The 22,889-nt window shown below is 38.9% G+C and overlaps 2 protein-coding genes across 2 annotated transcripts; one reads left to right on the top strand and one right to left on the bottom strand.

Moving 5' to 3' along the window:
- The first annotated feature begins 3,595 nt into the window (after positions 1-3,595).
- Positions 3,596-9,648, top strand: nudc (nudC nuclear distribution protein). The gene is made up of 9 exons (XM_042434508.1): positions 3,596-3,800; positions 4,534-4,611; positions 4,739-4,951; positions 5,043-5,123; positions 5,237-5,350; positions 6,453-6,647; positions 6,753-6,836; positions 6,976-7,094; positions 9,368-9,648. The coding sequence occupies exons 1-9, from the start codon at positions 3,726-3,728 to the stop codon at positions 9,417-9,419; spliced, it is 1,011 nt and encodes a 336-aa protein (XP_042290442.1). The 5' UTR covers positions 3,596-3,725; the 3' UTR covers positions 9,420-9,648.
- Positions 9,649-17,853: 8,205 nt separating this feature from the next.
- On the bottom strand, positions 17,854-21,524 carry tbxta (T-box transcription factor Ta). Its single transcript, XM_042435968.1, has 8 exons — positions 21,211-21,524; positions 20,573-20,837; positions 20,031-20,165; positions 19,866-19,927; positions 19,718-19,779; positions 19,253-19,426; positions 19,015-19,138; positions 17,854-18,724 (listed from the first exon to the last, which is right to left on the bottom strand). Exons 1-8 carry the CDS (start codon positions 21,393-21,395, stop codon positions 18,466-18,468), a joined length of 1,266 nt encoding a protein of 421 aa, XP_042291902.1. The 5' UTR covers positions 21,396-21,524; the 3' UTR covers positions 17,854-18,465.
- Positions 21,525-22,889: the final 1,365 nt, after the last annotated feature.

The following is a 22,889-nucleotide window of genomic DNA, read 5'->3' as shown; positions in this document are numbered from 1 at the left end:
TGTGTGAATGTGTAGTGTTGTATGGTGTAAAGATGAGTGTAGCATATGGCTCCTAACACTAGCCAGCCCTATAAATTCAGCATGAATAGATTTAGTTGTGGTACTCCCCATTGTCTGTGTGTTAACACTAGCAAAAGACTGTACATGGTAGGTAATCATCAGCTGCGTAAATGTAAGGTAGTGTTGGTTTTAATGTTTCCACTGCATTTCCTGTGTTGTTCACTCTCACTCCTTCTGTTTGTTAACAAGATTATCTCTGACAACGAGATGTGACTGTGTGCGGGCTTTACTGTATTCAGTCCGTCTCTAACACTAACTAGCAGCTATCTGTAGATATCAGACTGATGTCTTGTCACAAACGCAAATACAAACAGTGCAGATGAATCAATGAGCAGACTTTCGGTTTTTGCCGTCTGTGCTCACACTGATCATAGATCTGTCATGTTTTAATTTTTTTGCATTTGCTCAACAAAAAAAACCTTGGTCCATAGTTTCATAACTGGGAAATGTGTTGATAATTCAGTGCTTTGTACAATATTAGTATTTATCTGATAAAAGTGATTAAAGAATTGAATCAAAATCAAACTGAATTGGGAGATCAGTGGCAATATCCAGCCCTAATTTGGGATCTCAATTCTCAATATTTGGATCCAACATAAGGAGGTAACAATATTAAAAAACAATACCAATTTCAGTATTTTTTCAAGATTACCATAACCATGAAACCTCACAATAGTTCACTATTCCTGTAACTAAGGCACAATAATACAACATATCACTAATGTAAATACACAGTCCGCCCATTCAAACCAGTGATGGTTATGACTCAGTCCTTCCACAGGCACAGATAATGTGTTTGAAGATGAATGCAGAAGGCACGTGTCTTTTCCAAGTCAAGTCAAAAGGGGGCTAAAGTCCTAGTCTGGAAATTGGGGTTTGTGAATGTGGTGCTTTGAGATGAGTGTAAGAATGGTGCTGGCCTTGTGCAGATTTTTTTTACCCTACTACCATAGCAGGAGCAGGGTAAGGTTGGCAGTTCTTGGTTCTGGGCTCTTCAATCCAGGGATCTAGAGGTCTCTGGGTTGGCCTAACCCTGCCTTTGGTGCTGCAGACCTGCATTCTGATTGGCTGAGGAACTTCCGTGTTCATTCTTTCTGTCTTCTTTTATGTATAGGGCCTATCAGCTTATCACACCCCTACTATGCTTTCAAGGTCTCCAGTTGGAGCTTTGTTAGTGTTTCAAAATATGTGAGTTTTTGCTGAAATAAGATTTCTATCCACATGTACAAGAGTATTGATATCATCCAATCTGTTTAAGATCTCTTGGCTGTACACTGTGGGGAGCCACTTGTAACTGGGCACTGCCAGAGATTGCAGCTGCTGCATGCCATGTGGTTCTCTTTTAGCTGTGCAATCATTTGGTCAGGACTGTTTTCCTGTCACAGGCATATCTTGGATAAACTACTCCTTTTAAAAATGAGGAATATTTATCAAAGCTGCACAGACGTTTAAAATATAAAATGTGCAATAACATGTATACATATCATTTATTACTGCATATTTGATCAGGCTGTATACTGTACATAACCACCTACTGTATGTATACAAAGTAACTTTTAGTCACTTTTCTACCCATACACACACATTTGCACAATTTGTATCCTGTTTACAGTTTACAGAAACGGTTTCACCTGTATATAGGCATTGAATGTTGTTGTTCACTTATTGTTTCTATATTTATGTATCTATTTTTTCACCCACTTGCTTGTACATAATAGTCATATGTTTATGTTTACGTATCTCTGTTCAGTTTGTTGTCCTTGTTTTAACTTTATGTCCATGTGCATCTTCCTGAACATTGTTGTGTGTAAGTACATTGAGAGCCACCACACACAAACATACATTACTTACATACTGTATGACTGAAATACAAATAAAGATGTTTGTTTGTGGCTTGTGAATATTGGTATTAATGTTCATGGTTTTACATGGGAAGTTACCACAGATATAGTCTGGATTTAACATATCACTGTCGTGTATAAGCAGGGTGAAAACCCAGAAGATCCTTGAGGACACCAGCCGTGGATTGCTTATTCATTTATTGTCAGGTAAAAAGCATTGGGCATATTAGCACAGCACAACAGACTGGAAGACAGTTTCCTACCCCAAACCATCAGGTTCCTGAACTCTCAATGCTGAATACTTAACCCCACTCCTATGCATACCATCACTTATTCAATTGCCAGTCCTTGACCCATAGACTATCTTGACACAATTCTGTTTTATTCATCTACCTCATACAGTAACAGTGTGCCTTTTACTTGTAGTTATAACTTTGTTCAACATTGTTTATAACCTTGAACAGAAAGTTCTTGTTTTATTGCTTATTCTTTTCAATGAAACCATTATCCTCAACTTATTTGTTCTATACTATTTGTTTGTATGTTTGTATTTTGTTTCTTCACTATATTCGGTCCTACATGACTGTTCCAAGCTATTACTGTGTACACTGCACTGGAACATGTGACAAAAAAAAGTCTTTAACCTTGAACCATGTACTTCCATCCACTCATCTGTCCATTGATTCCTCCAATTTCAGAGGAAGGAGGAGGAGCAAAGTACTTTGCTGATTGAAACTGGAAAAAATCTGGAACCTCAGCAAAACTGGAGCATAGACTCACATAAAAAATAAAAAATAAAAAAGCCACACTGGACTCGCTTTCCATCCCACATGAAAGCCTGCAAGTCCATCCAGAAAACCCAACTCAACTTTAATCTAAATACCTTGTGCTGTCCCTTCATGTCATCTGCGTTACTGTTTTTAATCTTTTAAAGGCCATGACTCGACCTCTTCTTAAGTAGATGGAACAATGCCACCAATTTGCTGAGGTCATCAAATTCATATACACAAAGTAGTTAACACACTGAGAGCAAAATAGCAGAGAGCAGCTGTGCAGAGGGTGTACAAGAGCTTTAAATCAGTTCAAATATGCATAGCGAGATTCATTTTTAAATGCTTAAACTGTGTGGAGTTACTCCAATAATTATTACTGTCATATAATGTCATATAATAATGTGGTAAAATCGAGGCATAATATAAAATGTTATAACAAGAAACTGTCTGCTGTGAAATGGCATTTGGCATATATTGGTCCTTAAATTGAACAAAATAGTTTCATTCCACTACATTTAATGCACCTGGCAAATATTTTGACACTAGGGGAAGGAACGTTTTATATTTATTTTTTATTATAAATATTTAGATATATAACACTTTTAAATGTAAAGTTATGCAGTTTTATTACTTATCATTGTATCAGGTTTTCAGGTTTCTATTATTGCTGCTGTTGAGTGGATGGTTTACTATTATAAATGTCCAATACAGTGTCGTTATAGGAAAATTATGTCAATAATGATACTCAGGATAGCATATTATGATTTACTGATTTAATGAAATTTACAGGTCAATCACGGTTTTTCATGTCTTCTCTAGAAAATTCTCCTCTCTGGACGCTTTAGTCCCGCCCCGAACCAATACTCTCACTATATTGGAAGTAGTGGCTGTCACTTAAAATCCATTCCTCCAATTGGCCCGAAAGGAGAGTAGGCGGGATTTGTTTCCAGGAAGTGAGTAACGTGACTCCACGGGCCTCACAGCTAACTCAACTTTTTGCTTGTCATCTGCACAAGTAACATCTTAGTAAACCAATTATTATTCTGCAAATATGGGTGATGATGAAGAAAAGTATGACGGGATGTTGCTGGTTATGGCGCAGCAGCATGAAGGAGGAGTACAAGAGGTAATCCAGCGTGTTGCTAATGTAGCTAGCCTGTGAGCTAGCAGGCACACCTCGCCTGTCAGCATGCACAAAAAACGACAATGTATTAAAATTCTTTGTAGTTTAGCCGATAATGTGGTCTTTATCTAAAACCTCTGTAGCTGAACAGACCAGAGCCGAACGTGTGTAGTTATTGGGGTTTTGTGGCAAATTCGGCATTCATGTGACTGACATAGCAGCACGAAATTTCAATTAAATCTAACATTAATTTTTAGCTATTAACTAACTCATTTTAGACGTTCTATTTGCTTGGAAGAAATGTTATGGTTATTCAGTACATAATCAGATATCTCTATGATACTGGTTCTTGTCAGAGTGGTGTCAAATGACTGACATTTCTAGAAGAATCTGTATTTTCCTTCATTTGTGTGTTTAATAATGAAGGAAAATGTATATTATGAGACAGTTGAGACAGTGGTAGGATGGAGCTTCTCTAGTTTAAAGGTTTGCACAACCACATTTTATCCCTAATTTGCAAATAGATAAAATAATAAATCAGTGTTAAAATTTGAAAAGATGGGAAGAAAAAACTGAGAAAACATTATTTTTGTTGTTGAAAAGCAAACTAACCATTAAGCTGATGAATATGGATGCATTTCCTTCTGTTGAAAGCTGTCAGAGTCCAGTCATGCAACCACTACAAAGTCATATTCTGTGAGACTGAATCTGTGAAATCCTGTTTTTCTCTCAACAGTTAGTAAACACGTTTTTCAGCTTCCTCCGCCGCAAAACAGATTTCTTCACCGGTGGCGACTCAGGTGCTGCAGAGACGGTGAGTGATGTTAACCAAATCTAAAGCTTTTGAGACATTCAAGTCCCCACACTGAATACACAGACTGATGTGTTGATAGCACCACACCTCCACTCATCACCAAGTTCTCTCCACCTCTTCCTTTTAGCTAGTGAAAGATGCTTACGCCCATCACAGTAAGCTAGCGCTGAAGGCCCACCAAGAAAAGTTGATGAAGCAGGAGAAGGAAAAGAAAGAGAAAGCCAAAAGAGCTGCCAAGCTAGCAGAGGAGGAGATGAAGAAGAAGAAAAACGAAGACGGTCCCAGAATTCAGGAACTGACCGATGAAGAAGCAGAGAAACTTCAGTCTGAACTTGACAAGGTAAGATGTGGGAGCTTTTTAATGCCCTTCATGTGTGAATCTCTGCCACTGTTCCATGACATGAATTTATTTGTGTGCTGTGTGTTTTTAGAAAAAGAAAGAAGAGGAGAAAGTAGAGAGTGCAAAGACAAACGCTGACAAGTCATCTGACAAAGCAGAGAAAGAGAAGGGGGTGAGTATATCAACTATTCCAGAGCGAAATTTCCAACATGGCACAAAAGATGTAAGAGTTTGGTATTGATGAACAGTTGAGTCTGACTCAGGTGACCAATCTGTTCATTTCAGTCTGATTCAGAGGGAGAGGAAGATGAGAAGGACAAAGATAAACTGAAGCCTAATGCAGGAAACGGAGCTGATCTGCCCAACTACAAGTGGACACAGACTCTGTCTGAAGTTGATGTAAGTGCCTTTACCAGCGCTTTCACATGTCATTCCTGTGTGTCAACATCCTCAACTTGTGTTTCCAGGAGTACGAGCTTTTCCCCTAAAACCCTTAACTGTGACATCACGAGACGCATTTTCACCTCTCTTCTTGTGTCATCGTAGCAGGCCCAGTTCTTGTTGTACTGCTTAGACCTCGGGTGGTGGGCGAGTGCATTGTCCCTCTGCCACCCAAATCCATGTATTTATTTATTTATTTATTTTTAGATCATTTTTTGACTTTATTTGCCTTTCGTCAGAGGCAGTTACAATAAAGATGCAGACAGAAAATGAGGAGAGAGAGAGAGGTGTCTCATGCAACAAAGGTTTCCAGTTGAACTGGAATCGGAGACATGCTGTTATACAGCTACTAGAACATATAATCAAATCCATTTTTAACATAACATCTTTATGATTTTGTGTTTACTATATTCTGACTTATGTCTGGATGAGCCAAACATGTTTAAGGTAACTAATGTTCTATTGATCATCAGTAGCAGGAAATGTATTTTTACACAGATTGCATTACATATTCTACGTATAATCCAAATTCTATGTGTAGGGCTTTGCCCCGCACATTGTAGGTGTTGTCCTATGTGTCATTATCTGAAATGAAGACGTATCTTTATGGAGTGTTTGTAAAAAGAAGGTCTACATCGTTCAGAAAGTTCAGAGACAACATGTCAGTTGTCTAAAAAGTCTAAATTCTGTCTGTGAATTGAAAACTTCACTCCTACTATACTGTATGTGTAGGTGACACACAACGTCATACTTTGTATAAACAGTATTATATGTATGTTATATTATGCTACATGTGCTATAAGCCATGTATAGTAATATAATGTCCCCGTTCCCCAGTTTCTTTTGTTTTTGAGCGTCTGCACATGAACAAACTTTAAGCTTACATTGCAGTGATGAGTGTATTGTTTAACAGCCCAGATCCAGTTTATTCAGCCAAACAAAAGTTTCCAGTCGGGTGACTTCCTCCCTGTGTCCTTTAGCTCTTTACCACAGTAGTTTTCATTCCCATAAACAAAACAGAATCTAATGTGCCACGCGTTATTTTAACATCCTCCCACAGCTCACGGTGCCCTTTGATGTGAAGTTCCGCATCAAGGGTAGAGATGTGGTCGTGGACATCCAGAGACGCTCCCTCAAAGTGGGCCTGAAGGGACATCCTCCCATTATTGAAGGTCAGCTCTACAACGAGGTGAAGGTAGAAGAAAGCTCCTGGCTCCTCGATGACGGCAAGGTTGTCGTAGTCCACCTGGAAAAGGTACGACAGAGTTTGTCTGGAACTGTAGAAACGTCGCAGCCATTTATCTGTGTCTCTTTAGCAGTAATGAAGTAAATGAAATGACTAAACATTCTTTGATTTCAGATCAATAAAATGGAGTGGTGGAACAAGATCGTTACCACAGATCCAGAAATCAACACCAAGAAAATCTGTCCAGAGAACTCAAAGGTAAGTGATGGAAAGCTGCATTTGCAGTAACTAGTTAAGGTTTTAAAAGTTAAGAAAAAGATAACTGACGAGTCCTGCTCCATCTCTCCATCTCATCCTCTCTGCTTCATCCACGCTGTGTGTATTTCCTGCTGAGCAGCTGTCAGACCTGGACGGAGAGACGCGTGGCATGGTAGAGAAGATGATGTATGACCAGAGGCAGAAATCAATGGGTCTGCCTACATCTGAAGAGCAGAAGAAACAAGACATTCTTAAAAAGTAAGTTTCTAGCATTGTGAAACTGCCTAATAATATACTTTTATGTGTGTTGGATTTTTCAGAAGGGATCGGTTCTTGTTATCATGAAATTTAAAAGATCTTTTTGTCTTCTTCGTGTCAGCTGACATCTTTAGTGTTTTATTGGGTGACTCTCCAAAGCAGACATTGTTTTCACTGTCAGTTTAAAAGAAGCTTCATGGTGTATAAAGATTTTATAATAAGTGACTGTCTAGTTTTACCTTCAGTGTTATCTGTTTCTGCTCAAGGTCAGGCTCACCTGCTCAATAAAAGAAACCTTTTTCAGCTACATACACAGTTTCCTGCTCCAGAGACACACATGACACATCTGATCTGATCAGCTTCTAATCTTTCACTCAACTACACATTTTGTGTGTATTACTCCCAACCATTGTTCATGCCCTGCTTAAAGTTTTTAGGTTGAAATTCCACCTTCCAGGCCTTCATTAGTTTTAATTCATTTTAGTGTCTGCAAAGTGATATTCAGTGTAAAAGCAGAGATGTGTTATCCACCACAGTAGTTTTCCTTCATTTTTGAATAATTACACAGTTGCAAAAATCAGTGGTGCGTTCAAGGATGCTCCATTGTAGAGAGCTGAGAGTTGTCTGAGAGAGTTGCAACGCAATGATGAGTCATGATGTTGAAAAATGGAAAACTGAAGAGACACAGTGATATCATGAAGGAAACAATGCAAGTGTGACAAATGTCCGAATGTCTTTGAACACACCATCAAGAACAAAACAAGTGGTTGCTTCCAGCTGTGTTTATGCCTGCAGCTAACAACTAATTCTTGATTAATCAATTAGTTGTTTGGTTCAGAAAATGGTGAAAAATGTCTGTTGCCCACAGCACAAGGTGACAAATGTCTTGTTTTGTCTCAACCAACAGTCTACAACCCGAAGATATTCACTTAACTACCAGAGAGGACTAAAGAAACCAGAAAATATTCACATTTAAGAAACTGGAATCAGAGAATTTGGAAATTTTCTCCTTAAAAAATGACTCACAACAACTAATCAATCATCAAAATAGTTGGTATTAATATTTATATAAAATAGTTTAATAGTTGGCATCGAATCAATAATCAACTAATCATTGCAGCTCTAGCTGTTAGCACATTGTAAAAACACAAACATAAAGGCAGCATGTTGTTCCCTGTGATGGATTACTTTACCTCTATGATGTTTAAAGTCTCTGCAAATGTATTTTGACAGCTTAGTAAAATTAAGTGAGACATCAGAAGAGTAAAAAAAAATATATTATACTTAGAGAGAATGATCAGCTTTAATTTTAAGTGTAGGAAATGTGCAGTAAATGAGCTAAAACATTAACCCACCAATCTGCTCCTTTAATTTTACAAGTTGAAGAAGAATGATCTTGAAACTACATAATTAAAATAATTAACCTCATGAACATATAATATGTCCTAATTATGCGTAACATGACAGTCAGACTGTGATGTCAGTATTTTTAGAAACAGTAGTTTTGTTCCTCCTCTGAGTCAGTGGTCCATATGTGATGTCAAATATTACAGAGAGCAGTAGTTCACTGAGATAAGGCCTGACTGTGAGAAGGATGTGAAGGACGCTCTCTGATCACTGTTAGTAGTATATAACCCCTCTTCTTCCTGTGCTGCTCAGTTGAGACCAGATCAGGCATGTCTGCTGTTATATTAACCTCCACTTCCTCTTAAAAGCTTGTTAAAGCAGCCTCCAATGATCTTGTATCGTTTTATAAGGGTTAAAAGAAGTACTGCTGTGTTGACTGTAGTCAAAGATAGTTGATCTCAGAATTGCTTCACTGACACAAAGTCCACATGGAGTACATGCAGTGAAAAGTGAGGTGATGTCATCTCAGACATTGCTGGTCTGATTTGATGAAACATGGAGGGGGCATTTTAGAAAGTTCACTCATTGACCTGATGGGGGTGCTGATGTTTAAAAGAATCTTCCTCTCTGCATCCAGCAGGGAAATACTGATCAAAATCACAATCACGCTGGCAAGAGAGAAGTTTTTATTGTTAAAACAAAAATGAATGAGAAAATGATAGTGTAACATTACCTGAACAAAGTCAGAATTGTTTTAAGATTAGAGCATAACAGTATTTCAATGAAGCTACAAATGAATAGAGTATTCTGTATCTTAAAAAGCAGTTGGGAACATAATTTCAATTAAGACTGACTGTGTCATGCTCGGGTGGCGACATGTTTTCCTGTGTTGTTGTTTCTGACTGCTGCATCCTCTGTGTCTGCAGGTTCATGGCTCAGCATCCAGAGATGGATTTCTCCAAAGCTAAATTCAGCTGAGAATCACTTCACCTGTAGAATCCATGTTGCCTGTGATTCACGTGAATCACAACCAGAGCCAGCGTCAGGCAGCAGCCCCTCCCCTCCTTCATGTGTTTTGATTTACATGTCTTAAGTGCATATGGGTTCATGTTGTTTTTTTTTTTTCTGTAATGCACTCATTCTCCCTTTGCATGTCCTGCAATATTTAAAGATGTCTGGATTTTTTAAATAAATGAATTTAAAATCACTGCACTGCTCTTTCCTGCTCACTTTTATATTTTTACCGCCAATGAATTTGGAAGTTCACAACCTTGAAGAGTTCAAGGCCAAGATTTACCAGCCCTCACAGTCACTGAACTCAGCTGTGTACTATTATTGGATGGCATCCAAGAGCTAGTGCGCACAACAAGAAGAGGTTTAATTCATAATTATGTAAACCCTGGTGTGAGTGTGTATAGACGGCACTCACTTCACATTGAATATGTGAAACATGAGTTGACTGCCACCCAATCGCTGCCTTGAACACACTGCAAAACCAAAAGTATTGACACCAAGTGTTTAGCAGAACACACGTATGTAAGAACACATTTTAGCTTTTTATCACATAAGTACTGTATGATTATATAATTGGAATGTGAAAAATGTGTCTGCATAAAACTCTTAACCCTTTATACAGTAAGTGAAACATCTCTAGCCATTTAAGTTACATATTTTAAAAACATTATTTGCAGTCATTTCATATCTCTAATCTCTGTTATTGTTTTCTTGGATCCTACGTGATCAAACAATTTTCTGCCAAAGCTAGAACATTTTTGGTTCTTAACATAAAAGATTACTGTTCTTTTTTTTTTCTCTGTGCTCTCCTCACTGGTTTGAAGTGGGCAAGGTTACATTGGGAGAAAAGTGAAGTCGTACTTAAATGCAGCAATCAGGATTTAGCAATATTTGAATCAGAATCTGATGACAATTTGATTGTTTGTATGTTGGCAGGTAATTGTAAATGAAATCTGATCAAATCACACCCAAAGTCTTGATGAGTATTAAACTCTTAATATTAGCTTTGATGTAGCTTATTTTGTTATAAATACTTAAGATTTTAATCTTTTTTTGGAGGGGGAGGGCTCTAAATGTTATTCAAAGCCCAACATTTCAATTTACGCCTTCATCAGGGGCCAAAAGGGGCTTTAAATATATGAAAAACACCAGGTTGGAAATATTTTTAACTTAAAGCCACAAGGGAGCAGTGTTTTCCTTAAGGTGCGAGAGAGGCTGAGTGGTTTCGGATGGTTAGGTTATTATTTGCAGTGTTTGTATGCAATCAGTAACCACACTTTGAGGTTTATAAATATACATTATATATATTAGAATTAATATATTATATTTAGCATCCGTCATCTTACTGACAAAGGCTTACATTAAAGGACAAGTTCACATTTTTCAAGTCTGTCTTAAAACAACAGTCATAAGCCCAAATGAACATTGAAATATGTTTTTCTTACTGTAATTATTCCTCCTGTTCTTACTGACCATTACAGGATGTCTTCATAATGCTCTTACAATGTAAGTGATGGGGGACAAAATCCAGTCCTTCTGTGCAAAAAAAATGTATTTAAAAGTTTATCTGAAGCTAATATGAAGCTTCAGCATCCAAATGAGTCAAATCAAGTAGATATCTTTCAACATTACAGTCTTTTTAGTGCCAAAGTCTCTCTTTTTGTTACTATACTTCCACTGCAACTCAACAGGGAAACACTGGGAAACACAAAGAGGGAATTTGATGCTAAAAAGACTGTGAATGTGGCAGATGTTTATCTGAAGGTATTTTTGCACAAAATGATTGTGTGGACACACTGTGGATTTCATCACTTACATTGAAAGCACATCTGAAGGAGATCTTTTAACAGCCAGTATGAACAAGAGGAATGATTACAGAGAGGAAAACCTCTTTCACTGTTCATATGGACACCATGTTGTTTTAAGACACACTGGAAAAATTGTGAACCTGTCCTTTAAGTTTATTTTAACCACCAGTCTTAGATATTCAGATTCAGTATGTATGGTTTACTCTTTTTGAAAGGTACTATTTCCCTTTGTGCTAATGCCATGATTGACACATCATTCTGAACCGTGAGGATAATCAGCATGTTACTACCAATGAGTGAAAGACACGGTTTCTCACTCAGACCACACTGGATATCATGCACCTCTGCTAAATGTTACTTCAGTGAGGACCAGTTTGCTTACAAGTCTTTTCTGCTTGTGTGACTGTCCACAGCTAACTGGACTGGCCTGTCAGGATGGTGAGAGTCTGTCACCATCACTGTGGTGACCAGAGGCAACATACATTAGCTTATGCTGGCTAGCAAGTCCTCCTAATGTGTGAAATTGCTCATGTAGTTCAAAAACACTCCTCGGACATCTGTCTCATCAGGACAATAGTGTTTTTTAGCAAAGAGCAACCTGCTGATTGCAAAATGCAGGTCACTATGTTTGGACTTGAGGTGTATTACCACAGAGCATGTTGAACTTTCATTTATTGTGTGTCATGCATATTGAATAGTTTCTCGGGCACCGTTATAGTGAACACAACAGGCTCAGTTTGATTTCAGTGATCGGACAAAAAAAAAAAATCTGTAATTTGCAAACCTTTTGGTTTGTGACTGCTTATATATAGGCTAACAACTTAGTGTCTACTTGCAGCCCCACAGACAGAGGCGTCATGCAGTCAACTCTTTTTGAGGTGGCGAAGTGTCACAATATATGCTCACACCAAACCAAGTTATTACCAACAATAATCTGCTTTGGCCTCTGTTTATGATACAAACACCCCCCTATCAGTAACTATCTACAACTATAACTGAATGACAATTACTAAAACTATATTGCAATAAACTAATAGCAATAAACAAGAAAGTGTTAGCAAAAAGGCTTTAAACTCAGCAGTAACGTTAGCTAGCCAGCACCATGAATTATTCTACATTGAATAAAGCTCTACTGTTTTTACTGACACTAATCAGTTCTTAACACTTTGTAAAAAATCTTGTTATGTTTTTTAGGACACATTTCAGTGCCACAAATTTGTTTTGACAAAACAATAATTTAGCTGCTAGTAATAGCAAAGGACAGCAAGCTAATACTAATGTGGGTTATAGTTAAAACCACTGATGCTAAAGCTATTCTTGCATTACCATGCATATACATGTAGAGGAGAACTGGGTTGAAAGTAACACAGGACGAAAGTAACACTGCAGTTTTCTCCGAGCCCATACAAGTCTGATATGTCTAATTGTGCCAGCATGTACAGCACGTAACACTTACCAGACCCACGAAAATTTGCATGTCATACTTTCAGAGTTTTACCCAAAAAGCTGTTTTCACCCATGGTAAATAAATTTTCTCAAATGTTAAATTTTTTCGAATGACAAGTTGTGTTTATTGTTTCATGTGTCATAGTCATGATCATTTTACAGATTATTGAGTACTTTAACACATGCTTAGTTTTTCAGTATAGAAGCAAGTCAGGTTTAACTGTCAGGAGTCATTGTAAGGACAATTGTAACAGCTGTTTCATTCATCCCTCTACAGTGGCAACATGCTTAAAATATATTATATTTAACTGTAAATCACTCAATATGATTCAAAGCAGGAACTTAAGGAAATGCAATGTGTTAATGGGCTGATCTACATAGATGTGAAAAAAATCCAAATGTGCATTGTTGATTGTTAGGTCCTATGTTCTAAAAATGAAATTCAATCATTTGTTAGATAAAGGACATAATATGTTTGCAATTACATATTAACAATGACTTTGTCAGACATTTTTAATAAAAACAAGAATAATATAAACAATTCAAGTTTATACCGTTTCGTTATATTGACCCACCCATGTCTTACTGCTGTCCAAATTGATGGGGTCAGAAGTGCGCAACTTCCATTCAAAGTCAAATTATACCAAAGTTGTTCTACATTTGTACAAAATAGCACCTGGTATTGACGAGCTACTAACAGAACCTAACAAAGTATTGCCAAAGTGTTGCGTTAACCTGGTGAGCTAACAGCAAAAATATAGTTCAGGTTTGGGTCTTAAATTTGGCAGGACTAGTGGCATTCAGTAAAGACAGGGTACTGGCCAGGTCTGCATCTTAGGCCTGTGCAGAACTCATCTACACAAAGCATTTATCATTACAGTGGAATTTAAAGGAATTTGCCTGTATTTGAAAACAAATACAAATTTGGGAACCATTCAAGTCCAGAGTTGCCTCAAAAATTAATGACCAAAAGAAAATATCTTGTCAGCCATCAGTTATTGTTCTGCTTTGTCTCCAAACCTTTTATCAGTTCCTGAAGATTTAGACAGGTTGGTGGCAAAAAAAATAAAGCAGCCCAACTTCCAGTTGTCCTATTAAGTATTTCAATAGGGGAGCAAAGGCCAAGCCAGAGGCCTGATGGGATTGCGGTTGGGTGGGGCAGCTGTATGACTGTACAGGGGTTGAGGGCACGGAGGAGGCAGAGTCTGCTCAGCTGAGAGCAATGTCTCACCAAGGTACCAGAATTTCTTCATTAACGAAGGCACACAGACATCAGAGGGACAGGGTTGGGGTTTTTGGGCGGACGAGGGGGCGGTCTGCAAACACACCTCCCCACCGCTGCGCTGACTCGCTGTTCCAGACTTGACGACTTGATTTTTGGCAGCGGCCCCTCGTAAATCACCAGCAAGGCCTTCCACAATGTGACTCACCATCATAATCGTGCTGTTTGTGGAGGCCGCTTCGCCCTTCTCTCCACTTCCATAAGGGTGCCTTATTCCAGGAAGTGGAGGAGGGATACGTGAGGGGACACCAGGACAAAGATGGGACAAGAGGCTGTCATCTGTCAGATTTGGATTTACATGCTGGCTCATTGGATGAAAACACAAGTCTGATTTAAGTTCCTGTCTGTATCGTATTTTTTTCTTTCAGCAGTTGATACACTTTGAGTTTGTGTCATTAATAAACTCCAATTCTGTCAATAAAACTGATGGAAAATGTAGTTTTGGTGAGTTTACCCTACGGTAAACCTCTCCTACAACCGAAACCTATAACTGCAGGCACAATTAGGCAACCCTGACCCAACCCAACATCTGCCTCTGTTGTTTATAGTCCTCAGTCCTCCACACCTGGGTGCTGGGCACACTCTGTAAAGCGTATTTGGAACACACACTTCCAGGGGTGGAGAGGAGGCCGGCGTGCAAAGTCAAACTCCAATTGTCAATTAGTGAAGGCCAACAGAGGCTGCAGGTTGGGGTGTGCAGAGCAGATCAACCATCATGGAAGACAAAAGCCTCAGTCAGCACGAGGTCTTCAGATCAACACACACAAACACACAAACACACACACACACACATACACACACCATAACTGAGAGGGCAGAGATGGCCCCGGGCCCAGCAGGACCTGTTTACCGCTCCAGACTGAGCAAAGACCATCAGCAAACATCCTCCACCACTAAGTCTGGACAACTGCTAATAAACAGGCACACACACACACACACACACACACACACACACACACACACATACACACACACACACACAAAACAACAACGACTCACTGATTATTTTTGGCTTTTGTTTACTGAACAAAATAAAGTATTTCAGCATTAAACTTTGGTTCTATGACTAACAGCTGACGAAAAATACTTCAAGGCTTTACTCTGTGTTCTATATCTGGTTGAGATTGTAGACATACTAGTGTTACATACTCAGGATGGCCCAACATGATTCACAAATACTGGACAATATCAAAATCATGTTAATTGCAGAAGCTGAAACTTAGATTTAAGCATCATCCACAGTAAATGAGTGAAAATTAGCATCTTTAAGTGTAAAAGTCTATGTTGTGAGTATCTTTAACTACATGTCACTTCATTGCACAAGTCAAACTGGAATGGAAGGACAGAAAGTTTAAAATAAATAAAAGACCTGAAGAATAAAACATAATGGTTTCTGGAGAAAATAAAGCAGTAATTTAAAGCTGCACAAATCAATGTTTTTATATTAACTATGATGTCAAATGATGTGTGATGTGACGGGGTCAGTAGTGACGAACCCACAGAGAATTACTACCATCTCTACAGCTCTGAGGAGTCTTTTAGCTTATGTTAGTGCGTTTGTTTTGGTTTTCTGACCCTGATTTCTGCTCTCATTAATACCGTTTTCCAATAAATATAAGCTAATGTTGCAACATAACATTTTATAAAGTAATAATATGTCAATGCTGTGTTTTCTGCTTGTTTTGCTGCTGTTTTTGCTTGATGCTCTGGTTCAGTGACTACTGTCCACTAAAAGGTGGTTGTGGAAAGTAACTAAGTACAGTTCTGCGATACTTGATTATTTCCATGTCACCACCACAGAGAAATATTGTACTCCTGTTTTACTCCACCACATTTATTTGACAGCTATAGTTATTAGTTCCTTTGCAAATGAAGATTTTACATACAAAACATACAATCAACAATGCTTAAAATATAATGCATAGTTATTGATTAAACTACCCAAGTAGGTAAATAAGCTCTACCTCGACCAGCTTCAACCTTAAAATGCTGCTTACATGTTAATGTATCAATGATAGTAAAATATAATAAATAGTGAGTAGTTTGAGGTGCTGCAGAACATTTACTTGAAATGCAGTAGTTTTTACATTGTAGTATTGCTACTTTACCATACAAGTGAGGTATATGAAAACCTCTTAGACCACTGCTAAAAAGTGCAAAAAAAGAAAACATTCAGTGTCATTTGGCTCATCTGAATATCTTCATAACCTCAAGTGACACTGGTGTATTGACAGAAATCCACACGTCATTTGACAGCTTGAACAAAGACAGCTACTGTATTTTGTTTATGCTAGGAGATGAATTCCTAAATTTGGAAAGGCAGTAAAGTGGAGGTTTTGGGAGATGTCAGCGTTTCATGACGGGACCTTTGCTCCGCTCTGATCGGCCCCCGCCAGCTGCAGGTCACATTGCTGCTTCATTACTGTTTGCCTGTGGCCCCGTGACCCTCCAGCCTTCATTTGCACCTCGGTGAGGACCACTCCATCACTGTTCTGGGATCCAACCTCTGTGGACCTGACACACACACACATCACACCACTGACATCATGAGTGCACGGCCAAGCCACCGGCCTCAGGTGAGCTGCGGGATGAAGCTGAATCATGAAATAGAGTTATTTTAACCTTTCTTTTTCTTCTCCCTCATCAGCTGAGCTTTGTGCTGCAAGTGCTGTTTTTATCTATACTTTATTTTATGTTTTTTTGTGTTCCTTTGTAAAGCAAAATACATTTACTTATGATACTGTGTTTTGAAATTGAACAGAATTTTGATGGTAATTTTATTTCATATGTGTACATGCACTTTTCATAAGCACATCTTATTATGTATCTATTTTTATGTAGGATTAGATTTTAATAAATTAAATAGTAATAAATGCAAAAAAAGCTTGAAACACTGATGATCAAACATGTGATTATAAACCCAACTCAGTAAATTAATTTTTCCTTGGAAGATTTTTACTTCATTTGCATCTCTCTTACATCTATCTTATCTACATAGAATGACTTCATGCCATAAACCTTATTATCAGTATAACACATGGTTTGAGTCTTACACTGCAAAAACTGAACTGAGTTTAGCTTGTGTCCGTTTCACCCCTGTTCATTTTAAACCTGACCCGAGAAAAGCGGCTGCATAAATGTTCATATCTCATTTGTTTTCATTCTATCCCAGGTGTTAGCATTTTGGGTCCATATTCAGTACCTTTGACTCTCCTCACATGCAGATCTGAATGTGTTAGCTGTATGTCACACCACAACGCAGATTGTAACAAAAGGGTGCCAGTGATGGAAAAGTATCCCGACAGATTTCTTAAACTGGACACTTCTCCATCACCTTCATCATTTCGATTACACGTCAAAGAAGCCACATTCACTTAGCGTAGCTGTGCGGCACGTTATTTAAAGACAGCTCATATTGCGGGGGTTTGATTATTGAGGTCTGATGCAGGAGGGCAAAGTGAGAGTTACACCTGGAGACTAAACCTGTGGGTTATTCTAGGATGTCTGCTGCATAACCCCTGATGTTTTTCTTATTTATTAAACCACAGTGGCCCTTGTTTGCCCTTTGACCTTACAGATGATAGGTCTTTCTGGTAAGGGTATGAGGTGTTTTATGCTTTTTTTCAAAGTGTATTAAAATGTTTTGTGTCAGGATGAAAATCATACTTATAATAACTCTTAAAGCTGATAAACAGCCCATTCCTGCAGTTGAAATTTACAGCACTGAGTTTGCATGAAACAGACAAGATGAAACCCATTTGAGAAAACAAACATTTTTAATTTATTATTAAATGACATAAATAAAAACTCACAGTGAGTTCAAATACAAATAGATAGTTATGTACATGTGTTTTTGCAGGGGGGTTGAGGGGGGTGTGGGGGAGTCTTTAAACCAGACAAAACCCTGCCAGGATACAGAAGGCACTTGTGTCTCTCGGTCTGAACGTGGAACATTTGTATTGCTATCAGAAAAGGCACATTTCTATGGAAAACACTGGATGTTAATTTATTCTATTTACACACATATACACGTTTGTGTTAGCAGAACCATTTTTTTTTCATCTTATATATTTAAGGATAACAAGAAAAATGTCAACGATTGTTCAGTTCAGTTTGCGTTGAGTGGAGCCATAGGAGTGAAAAAGGTAATAAACATGTTATAAATGTGTACAGTTAGGAATTACTAAGAGCAAAGAGGAAGTTCTGACCATGCAGCTATTCTAAGGCTTATTATAGTGTAATATTGAGATGGATTGTCTTTCAAGTTGCACATCAGCTTTGTTCAGTATGACTCCAGCCATACTTAACATATTTTTTTCATTTACAGAAGCTGGAATGCATAATCTATGCTTTTTGACAAACAGGAGCCAAAGGGGATGCTTGCAAGTCTTCCACATCATCCCCAGGAGGTCCGTTTATGTCTTTAGTCCTATGTCCTCTTCCCGCCGAGCAGCCGAGTTGAATCTCCAGCTTCTCAGTAGCTCTGAGCCACAGGCGCCCAGGATGCGGTCAGCCTGGCGATGGAGCTCTCAAACTGGGCTTCCCCGACCCCAACCTCACTCAGGCTGGGGTCATACATGGAGGAAGGCGAGGAGACGGGCAGCGAAGAGGTCAGGCCTGTATAGGAGGAGCCCCTCAGGAACTGGGAGGTCAAACCACCGGGTATGGAGCCAGAGGCAGAGCCTGAAGGTGTGAGGGTGGTGCCGGCTACCGACCATAAGCTGGGGTATTGACTGTGGATGAGAGGGATAAAAAGAGTGGTTAATTATATATCCCATTTTGTCTTAAAGTACAACTTTTCCTGTCTGTCCACACTGACAAGAGGAAACGTTAGAGCTCCTGGCAGTGTGGTACAGTGGGTATGACAAAAGTAAACATCAAACCAGGAGGCCACTGTCTTACACAGTGGATCACTCGAACTAATGAACACACACTCTTACACAAAATTCAAAGGTTCTGATGAAGCTTCTTCTGATTCCAAACGTGAGGACTGGTTTAAACTGTGAATAGTTAAGAGTCTCACCTTGAATTAGATGTGGAGTTGGTGGTGTGGGACAGAGTGCCCATGCCTGTGGAGTTTGGGATCTGAAGAGCAGACCAGCTGTCATGAGTAGGCAGAGTCCCTGAAGTGTTGTCCATGTAGTTGTCTGGAAATGAAGCACAAACTGATAATTAATGCTAATTCTCCTGTTTATTCTGTCGTTTAACATGATGAGTTGAAGATATATATATATACATATATAGTCTGAGCGGGGTCTTACTTGTGCTGGAGGTGCGGTGGGGGTAGTGGCTGGGGTACGGGGTGGCTCTGTGGCTCCTCAGGCTGGAGTAGCGCTCGCAGTAGGAGCCTGAGGAGTGGCCCGCTGTGCCGCTGAACTGAGGAGGGCTGCTGCTGGGGCAGATGGGAGTCTGGCCTGGGAGGAACCAACCTCCAACTGTGGAATTCAGCAAACACAGTTCAGTCATACAACACATCACAGCACCCGGTATGAAAATACATTTTAAAAAATGATTGCAGGCATTTCACATGACATCCAGATGCTCTTTTGCACAAACACTGATATTTTCAATTCTTAATTTAACTTTTTCCTCTTCATTAAGCAACAAAGAGCATCTCTGACAAATGCTCCAGCACAGTAGGACCACTCCTGCTGTTTTCCTTAACCTAACATTTGAAAATCTGATATTAGAAAAAACACATCCAGGAAATGTAGAAAGAAACTCACGTTGAGAGTAGCCAGACTGTTGGCTGTCCGCGCTGTGATCAGGGACTTCTTTATGGTCACTCCTGCAATCAAAAACAATAATATTAGATGCTGTTCTATTAGTACACTGACTTGCTAAAAATAAGAAGTTAATGGTTTATGATCATACCTTTCTTTGGCATCCAGGAAGGCTTTAGCAAAAGGATTGTGCTTTATCTTCAGAGCAGTGATCTGTGAGGAGGATGGAGCTGTTAGCATTTCAATCAATATTTAAGACAAGAGTGTGTTGATAAGGATTTCATTCAGAGGATGTAATGCATTTAGTACAACTGACCTCTTCGTTCTGATAAGCAGTGACAGCGATGAACTGTGTTTCGGGGAAAGACTGGCTGCTGATCATCTTCTGGATGCCTCCGACCTTCACGATGTGTATCCTCGGCTCGTATTTGTGCAGAGAATTCAGCATGATCTATGGAAAAAAAAACACAAATTAATATTACTATTTGTCCATGTGTTTATAAACAGCATCAGTCATATTTTAACTAGTAAACTTAGTCTAGTGTATTTCTCAGGTCAAGTGAAAATGTAGCAGTAAAGTGTCAATCTCTTGACACAAATAATTCACATTATTTTGTCAAAATATTGAATAAATCCTGACAAATCCTAAAATAAGTGAATGGAGTTTGGAAGAGAGCACAAGTCTTATTCCAGTGGTTCATTATAATGTTAAATAAAATACCAGTTTAAGACTGAATGAATACGTTTTTCAGTCTAAACAAATGTAGGCCTAATGTAAAGCAGGTGAAATAATAAAATAAAGGTTTCAGAAAAGTTATTCACATCTCTGTAATTAATTATAATGGATTCATTCCTCACCTGTCCGCCCCCGTTGAGTTTATTGGAGAGTTTGACTTTGCTGAAGGAAACGGGCGCTTTCATCCAGTGCGCTCCGAAGTTGGGTGAGTCCGGGTGGATGTAGACGCAGCTGGGGCTCTGTGGCTCCGGTTTGCCTCCGGGAACCCACTCCCCGTTCACGTATTTCCACCGGTTGTTGTCTGCGGCCACAAAATCCAGCAGCACCGAGTACATGGCGTTCGGGTCCAGGCCGCTGACACTGGCCCTGAGAACCGGAAACATCCTCCTGGAAACAAGAAGTATGAAGTTCACGAAAATTTGTTTGAGGCGTCTGTGAGTGTATTTTACCGAGATTGTTCTTAAACACATACTTCTATTTCAGCTCAATCTATGTTTCTTTTTTTTTCTTTTTTTAAACCTTCAAAGGCCTCGAAGGCCTCTGGAGCTGCAGTTTTGACAGAGCACCTGTATGTGTGTGTGGGCTTGTTTGTTAGCCATTGAAAAACTGAAGATCTATTAACGCTTTACAGAATAAACCGCATTTTTACAGTTTAACATGTGACTTTACAGTGAAAAGTCTGTGCGTGCGTAAAAAGTGCGTAAAATGCGCACAGAGGACACCGCCGCGGCCTCCCCAGACGCTGCTGTGTTCAACCTACCTTCCCGTTTTGGTGACAATCATCTCGTTGGTTAACTCTTTGAACTTGTTCCATAAGTCCCCATCTTCCAGCGTCAGTTTAATATCCCTCTCGGACGCGTCTCCCTTCTCGCTGCCCTTCTGGAACTCGCTCTCCACGGCGCTGAGGAGATGCTCCAGGCGCTGGTCGGGGTTGGAAGAAGTCATATTTCCAAGCACTTTGTAGAGAGACCCAAATCCAAGATTCACACACTCTGAGGCTGACAGAGAGATAAGGCCAGAGTGATACTGGTTTCTAAACCCTGAGGCCTCATCATTTAAGGGCCCCCAGGGACCTCATGGGGATGCGGGGCGTGGTTTGGCCGCACACACCTCGCCTCTCTGACCGGGTTCAACGTCTCCAAACCACGCCCCCACACCAGACTGCACCTCTCTCTACAATTTAACAGATTTTTACAATTTATAAAATCAACTCTTTACCTCATACATTGAAATCTGTTTGCCTAAACCAAACTCCACGTAAGAAATCCACGTTTTTACAGTTTTCATAGATGTTCGTAGATTTACTTTGCTGTTGAAATTTCTGCTAGGATGAAGTTTATTATTTATGGTTTGGTACCTGAAAATCTATCAGTGTGTTGCATTGGAAGGCCTACACATTCAAAGCTGTGCATTCAAACAAAAGAAGGGAAGCGAGGGAAGAGAGCCGTGTCTTTGAACTCAGTTGTATATTTGCAAATACTGCTAATCTTTTGTTGTCTCAAATCCACATGGGAGAAGGCCTGTGTTTACTGAGTACGGGCCATTAGGACAGACTCTGTGTTCCTGTTGTGCCAAAGTGTGGACGGCCCACAAGTGATGCCAGGATTTGCATAATGGGCCTGCATGACTCCCTCTGAGGCTCTGATATTAAATATTTCAGCCAGTTGGAGGCCGAGTGCTCGACAATCAACATTTTTCTACTGTTTAAACAGGAAAATCAATTCACTAAACCAAAGGTTATGGAAAAGTCTCACTGTGTGAAATCATTTACCAACAAAAATTATACATCTGCTGCCATTTATTGGCCACATTTCAGGATAGAAAGTGGGAAGAAATTCAACAATTTTGAATGATTTGACTTATACTTACACTTATTTTTCCATTTTATAATACTTTTCTCCCACTATGTTTATTTGACAGTTCCACTTAATAAAAATAATAAAACATTTCTATTTTTCTTCATTTATATATCATGCAAAATATGCAATACAGTATTCTTCAGAAATGATCAAAAATATAGATAGAAAGATGATAAAAGATGCAAAACATGAAAACCAAAGCAGTGTTAGTCCATCATTACTTTGCCGATGAAAACTGATGAGTTTATTAAATATGCTATAATGGGACATAACTAAACACATTTACTCTGTTTACTGAACTTCTTCTTTACATGTACTTTTCTTCATCACATCACTGTAACAGAAATAGTCACTAATGACTTTTCATATTAAGATTTTACACAGAAGACCTATGACGTGTTTTTAAATGATACCATTTAATGATGGTTAAGGATTAAACTACCTAACTAATATAAAGTAGGTCAAATTAACTCCACCAGCTACAACAGTAACATGTTGATAATAATTCTGTAGTTCTTCTTAAGTAAACTTTCAATGCAGAACTTTCTCTTGTTAAAGAGTATTTCTACACTGTGCTATT

The sequence above is a fragment of the Thunnus maccoyii genome, chromosome 15 (assembly GCF_910596095.1).
Source record: "Thunnus maccoyii chromosome 15, fThuMac1.1, whole genome shotgun sequence".
Taxonomy (NCBI): Eukaryota; Metazoa; Chordata; class Actinopteri; order Scombriformes; family Scombridae; genus Thunnus; species Thunnus maccoyii.
The sequence above is the reverse complement of the archived record's forward strand: the minus strand, read 5'-3'. Positions and strand labels throughout refer to the sequence as shown.

What these genes read in the sequence shown, in the direction of transcription:
- nudc (XM_042434508.1), top strand. Translation starts at nt 3,726, where the DNA reads ATGGGTGATGATGAAGAAAAGTATGACGGGATGTTGCTGGTTATGGCG. An exon ending in AAGCAGAGAAAGAGAAGGGG is followed by an intron (nt 5,124 to 5,236) that starts GTGAGTATATCA and finishes TGTTCATTTCAG; the next exon opens with TCTGATTCAGAGGGAGAGGA. An exon ending in AAACAAGACATTCTTAAAAA is followed by an intron (nt 7,095 to 9,367) that starts GTAAGTTTCTAG and finishes CTGTGTCTGCAG; the next exon opens with GTTCATGGCTCAGCATCCAG.
- tbxta (XM_042435968.1), bottom strand. Translation starts at nt 21,395, where the DNA reads ATGACTTCTTCCAACCCCGACCAGCGCCTGGAGCATCTCCTCAGCGCC. An exon ending in ATTGTCACCAAAACGGGAAG is followed by an intron (nt 20,838 to 21,210) that starts GTAGGTTGAACA and finishes TCTTGTTTCCAG; the next exon opens with GAGGATGTTTCCGGTTCTCA. An exon ending in CTGCTTATCAGAACGAAGAG is followed by an intron (nt 19,928 to 20,030) that starts GTCAGTTGTACT and finishes TCCTCCTCACAG; the next exon opens with ATCACTGCTCTGAAGATAAA.